The sequence below is a fragment of the Formica exsecta genome, unplaced genomic scaffold (genome assembly GCF_003651465.1).
Source record: "Formica exsecta isolate Colony F162 unplaced genomic scaffold, ASM365146v1 scaffold933, whole genome shotgun sequence".
In the NCBI taxonomy this organism is placed as follows: domain Eukaryota; kingdom Metazoa; phylum Arthropoda; class Insecta; order Hymenoptera; family Formicidae; genus Formica; species Formica exsecta.
The window spans coordinates 275,142-280,965 of NW_021853700.1; the positions used below are offsets into that span (position 1 = coordinate 275,142).

The following is a 5,824-nucleotide window of genomic DNA, read 5'->3' on the forward strand; positions in this document are numbered from 1 at the left end:
GGTTCGACTCCCTTACAACCCACTGCATTGCACTATGTCAGCTTCCGTTCAGAATTAGAGGACAGCCCTGTCCCTCCAACTTTGCGATGCCGTTTATATGATCTCTTTCAACAAATTGAAAAGGAATTTGAAATGTTGTATACTGAAAATCTTGGATGTAAGTATCACTATTACATTTTCTAATTATCGAACACAAATATTAACGCTATTGTGTTTCATTACAGTACAGGAGAAGATTGACATCCTAAATGATAAACTTGAAAGAGAGTGTTATGGGTCAGGTGAACGCAGTTTACCTCCTGGAGATCTTACAGATTATCCAGAAACGAAAAATCTTTCTAAACAGAAATGTAAGACTTTGCTGCAGTATTGTACTAATATTCCATATATATAAATACATGTGTTTAATAAATCACATATCATATATAAGCGTGAAAAAAAATATATTTAAAAAATAGAGTATTTATTAAATAAAATCAAAAGTTACTTTTATCTCTGACAAAATTAATTTTTTGATATATTTATTATTTTTTGATAGTTTCTAATATTATATAGTTTTTATTAATATTTTCCATCTATTCTTGTGTACATTTACTTCAGATTTAAAAAAAAATTAGAATTAAAAAAAATATATATATATAATAATTTAAATTTATCGATAATGAATGCAATTATATTATTATTCAATTCTTAAACCTAATAATAATCTTTTTCTATTTTTAGCAATGGGTACAAATTCGGCGCAAAAGATTAAAACTTCTCACAAATTAAAAGCACAGACTAGTAAAATAGTATCGAGCTTTAAAACTCCATCTATGACTTGCACCATGCAAAGAGAATACATGGGTCACCGAGACGGTGTATGGGAGATATCTGTGAGCAGATCGGGACAACCTATCATAGCGACTGCTTCTGCTGATCACACAGCACGTATATGGGCGATAGACGGCAGCCGATGTTTGTTACAATATATCGGTCACAGTGGATCCGTCAATTCGGTACGATTCCATCCAAACCGAGAATTAGCATTATCGGCGAGTGGCGACGGTTCCGCTCACGTGTGGCAGGCAGCTGTCGATTGGGACATGCCAAAAAGAGTACCATCATTAGAAGAACTTCCAATAGCTAGCTCTGAACGGTCTGCTACGAATAATCTAATTAGTAATAACGACGAACAAGAAGATCCTCCGACTCTGAGAACACCGATACGAGAACTGCTGGGCCATTCAAGCGTTGTAATGGCCGCAGATTGGCTCTCCGGTGCCGAACAATTGGTTACAGCTTCTTGGGATAGAACGGCGAATTTATACGACACGGAAACCGGAGAAATTATACATACATTGTGCGGACACGATCAAGAATTGACTCATGTATCGACTCATCATACGCAAAGATTGTGCGTTACATCCAGCAGGGACAACACGTTCCGATTATGGGATTTTAGAGAACCAATACATTCGGTTTCGGTATTTCAAGGTCATACAGAGTAAGTGTCATTGATGTTAATACTAATTTATACACTTATCTATAACACTAAATAAATATGATTAATATTTAATATGTCTCTTACAGAACAGTAACATCTGCAGTCTTCACAAGGGAAGATAAAATTGTATCTGGTTCAGATGACAGAAGTGTAAAAGTATGGGAATTACGTAACATACGCAGTCCATTAGCAACAATACGCGGAGATAGCGCTGCTAACAGACTATCAGTTTCTAGTACCGGGATAGTGGCAATACCACATGATAATAGACAGATACGTTTATTTGATTTAAGTGGTCAACGTCTAGCAAGATTACCTAGAACTAGTAGACAGGTAATATATGTGTATATATATATATGTGTGTGTGTGTGTGTGTATATATTAGGCATATTTTTATATTTATATAAAAAAAAAATATATTTAAAAAATAGAGTATTTATTAAATAAAATCAAAAGTTACTTTTATCTCTGACAAAATTAATTTTTTGATATATTTATTATTTTTTGATAGTTTCTAATATTATATAGTTTTTATTAATATTTTCCATCTATTCTTGTGTACATTTACTTCAGATTTAAAAAAAAATTAGAATTAAAAAAAATATATATATATAATAATTTAAATTTATCGATAATGAATGCAATTATATTATTATTCAATTCTTAAACCTAATAATAATCTTTTTCTATTTTTAGCAATGGGTACAAATTCGGCGCAAAAGATTAAAACTTCTCACAAATTAAAAGCACAGACTAGTAAAATAGTATCGAGCTTTAAAACTCCATCTATGACTTGCACCATGCAAAGAGAATACATGGGTCACCGAGACGGTGTATGGGAGATATCTGTGAGCAGATCGGGACAACCTATCATAGCGACTGCTTCTGCTGATCACACAGCACGTATATGGGCGATAGACGGCAGCCGATGTTTGTTACAATATATCGGTCACAGTGGATCCGTCAATTCGGTACGATTCCATCCAAACCGAGAATTAGCATTATCGGCGAGTGGCGACGGTTCCGCTCACGTGTGGCAGGCAGCTGTCGATTGGGACATGCCAAAAAGAGTACCATCATTAGAAGAACTTCCAATAGCTAGCTCTGAACGGTCTGCTACGAATAATCTAATTAGTAATAACGACGAACAAGAAGATCCTCCGACTCTGAGAACACCGATACGAGAACTGCTGGGCCATTCAAGCGTTGTAATGGCCGCAGATTGGCTCTCCGGTGCCGAACAATTGGTTACAGCTTCTTGGGATAGAACGGCGAATTTATACGACACGGAAACCGGAGAAATTATACATACATTGTGCGGACACGATCAAGAATTGACTCATGTATCGACTCATCATACGCAAAGATTGTGCGTTACATCCAGCAGGGACAACACGTTCCGATTATGGGATTTTAGAGAACCAATACATTCGGTTTCGGTATTTCAAGGTCATACAGAGTAAGTGTCATTGATGTTAATACTAATTTATACACTTATCTATAACACTAAATAAATATGATTAATATTTAATATGTCTCTTACAGAACAGTAACATCTGCAGTCTTCACAAGGGAAGATAAAATTGTATCTGGTTCAGATGACAGAAGTGTAAAAGTATGGGAATTACGTAACATACGCAGTCCATTAGCAACAATACGCGGAGATAGCGCTGCTAACAGACTATCAGTTTCTAGTACCGGGATAGTGGCAATACCACATGATAATAGACAGATACGTTTATTTGATTTAAGTGGTCAACGTCTAGCAAGATTACCTAGAACTAGTAGACAGGTAATATATGTGTATATATATATATGTGTGTGTGTGTGTGTGTATATATTAGGCATATTTTTATATTTATATAAAAATTTATCTTTCTAACCAATTCGTAAAATTAATAACTTTGTGTTTTGTTGAAATATATTAATGTCAACTAAAAAAACCTAAAATGCTGAAATTGCAAAAAGTTATGCAGTTATTATAGGTGATTTTAAACTTTTATACAAGCATTATTGCGTAATATATAATGAGAATAGATTATAAATATATTCGATCATTTTTTTTTAATATGTGTTACATATAATTATTATACATAGAAATATTACATAGCATGATTGATTGAATTTCTTCCTTCATTCTCGATACTATAAATATATTAAAACTAAATAACATAATTTTGTTTGCAGGGTCATCGTAGAATGGTGTGTTCTGTTGCTTGGTTGGAAGATAATAATGTGTGTAATTTATTTTCTTGCGGTTTTGATAGATTAGTTTTAGGTTGGAGTGTTCTTCCTGTCAAAGATGCTTAAACATCAAAAATTGTATGGTTGTATATCAGACACTTTATGTCATGTTAATGTGATATTGGGAATATTTAGGTGCAATTTAGAAATGGAAGTACATATGTAACTATATAGCAAAAATCCAGCAATTAATCCAATCAAAGAGCCTCCCTTTCCACTCTTGCAGACAACTGCAATAAATAACCGAAATATATATTATATGTATTATATTTAAACGATTTATCAAAGAGATATTAAATTATAAACAAAATGTGCGATTTTAAAATTGCAATAAAAACTGTGAATGTCTTATATAAATTTCATTTTTTACATGTATCTTACATAACAGCTTCATACCTGAGTATGCAGTGAAGAGACATAAAACAGTGTAACCTTCGATAAGAAGGTAATATGGATTCGAGGCTATATGCCTCCACACTATTCCCAAAAATCCCAATAATTTTCCACAACCTCCAACTATTAAAGCGCAACTTAAATCTCTTACACTGTATTTATATGGTTTTTTACCAATGATAAACCATTTTAATTCGGTTACTAGAATAACTATACAAATAAATGCTGCAAAAGCAAATGCTGTATGTAGCAGCACACTGTAAAAATTACAATTATCTTGTGACACATTGTTAAAGACCAAATCTGATGCATTTAATTCTGTTTTGCTTATCTCGCAGGAAAACCAAGCTCTGAATGATTCAGCTAGCCATAATATTATAACTAATTTCCAATACGATTTAAAATTGCTGTTGTACAAGAGATGCCTGTAAGCTGGTTTTTCTATCAGAATAAGATCTACAAAAACTATAACAGGATCATATTCGATATATTTGTCAGCTAACAAGCCACACTTTTCCTAAAATATGTTATAATGCAAAATTGAGTATATATGTTGGCATATGAATTCATAACATTTGACTTACACATTTTAAGATTTTAAGAACGCTTGGACAATATCTTCTAAAAAGCTCTTTGCATTCAGCTCCACAATTTATACAAATGTACATTTAGACAAAGATTTTTTCAAATATTATCTGAAATAAATAACGAATAAATAACATTAATTGTTTAAGATATAAAAAAAATAGATTTATATTATATTAGAATATTTTATATTGTTTATTATAATATTCTTGGAAGTGCTTGAATACATTTTTAATCAATTTAAGACAATTAAATTGAATTATAAAGCAAGATTAATAAGATATATGCTCTGCGCACATATAAATATATGAAACAATTACAAATTGATGATAATTTGCAAGACACATTTTTTACTGTATGGACAGTTACATTATTCATATTTATTATCTCAAGGATTTAGACTGAAATAATATCTCAATTATCGATTCTGATTCGGTTCCTGATATCGAGACTCAAGAGGAGCAAATATTTATTTAGAACGATAAATTTCTAATAGTCGCTTTCCATTTACATTAAAACTCAGATAATTCTCACTTGCGTTCTCTCTCGCTCGCACGTAGCATACATGCGAGTGAGAGAGAATGCAAGTGAGAATTATCTAAGTTTTGATGTAAATGGAAAGCAACATATATTTACTTTACTTCTTATATTTTTTCTTTTACTTTACTTCCTATATTTATATCAGCTGAACTGATAAAAATTGAATATATTTATCCATTGAATATGCTTACTCATGAAACATACACAAGCTGTGTGTACTGATTATACATATAGATAAGATAATATAGTGAAAGGAAAAGAAATAGTGGTGGTAGATATTCAAAGTAGCAAGTAACAGGAGAGGTAGCACATTAAAAGCACAGTTTTGCTTTGGTGTTTCTTTAAGATACATCAGACATGACATCAAATTCAAGTGTTCTTTTGCCAACAGGGCAAGCAATGCCCATTCTGGGATTTGGAACTTGGAACGTAAGTTCAGAAAAGAGCAATTTGTATTATGTATAATTCCAACAAACTGATATGTGTGTGTGTGTATGTGTTAATAATAAATATATATGTTATATATCAACAAAATGATCTATTTGTTTTGGAACAATAAAAGGCAAGCGGGAAAGA

The 5,824-nt window shown here is 32.1% G+C and overlaps 3 protein-coding genes across 3 annotated transcripts in view; 2 read left to right on the forward strand and 1 right to left on the reverse strand.

Moving 5' to 3' along the window:
* The window catches only part of LOC115245286 (WD repeat-containing protein 37), a 5,487-nt gene extending 1,400 nt beyond the window's left edge, over positions 1 to 4,087 (forward strand). The window contains exons 3-9 of the mRNA XM_029823533.1: positions 1 to 157; positions 225 to 350; positions 724 to 1,486; positions 1,573 to 1,838; positions 2,183 to 2,945; positions 3,032 to 3,278; positions 3,674 to 4,087. Of these exons, the coding sequence (XP_029679393.1) occupies positions 1 to 157; positions 225 to 350; positions 724 to 1,486; positions 1,573 to 1,838; positions 2,183 to 2,945; positions 3,032 to 3,278; positions 3,674 to 3,796 (2,445 nt within the window). The 3' untranslated portion in view covers positions 3,797 to 4,087. The remainder of the gene's footprint in view (positions 158 to 224; positions 351 to 723; positions 1,487 to 1,572; positions 1,839 to 2,182; positions 2,946 to 3,031; positions 3,279 to 3,673) is intronic.
* On the reverse strand, positions 3,534 to 5,549 carry LOC115245268 (protein ARV1-like). The gene is made up of 4 exons (XM_029823506.1): positions 5,440 to 5,549; positions 4,708 to 4,818; positions 4,127 to 4,640; positions 3,534 to 3,960 (listed from the first exon to the last, which is right to left on the reverse strand). Exons 2-4 carry the CDS (start codon positions 4,789 to 4,791, stop codon positions 3,836 to 3,838), a joined length of 723 nt encoding a protein of 240 aa, XP_029679366.1. The 5' UTR covers positions 4,792 to 4,818; positions 5,440 to 5,549; the 3' UTR covers positions 3,534 to 3,835.
* LOC115245264 (aldo-keto reductase family 1 member A1-like) overlaps positions 5,533 to 5,824 on the forward strand; it is an 8,200-nt gene continuing 7,908 nt past the window's right edge. The window contains exons 1-2 of the mRNA XM_029823499.1: positions 5,533 to 5,677; positions 5,811 to 5,819. Of these exons, the coding sequence (XP_029679359.1) occupies positions 5,606 to 5,677; positions 5,811 to 5,819 (81 nt within the window). The 5' untranslated portion in view covers positions 5,533 to 5,605. The remainder of the gene's footprint in view (positions 5,678 to 5,810; positions 5,820 to 5,824) is intronic.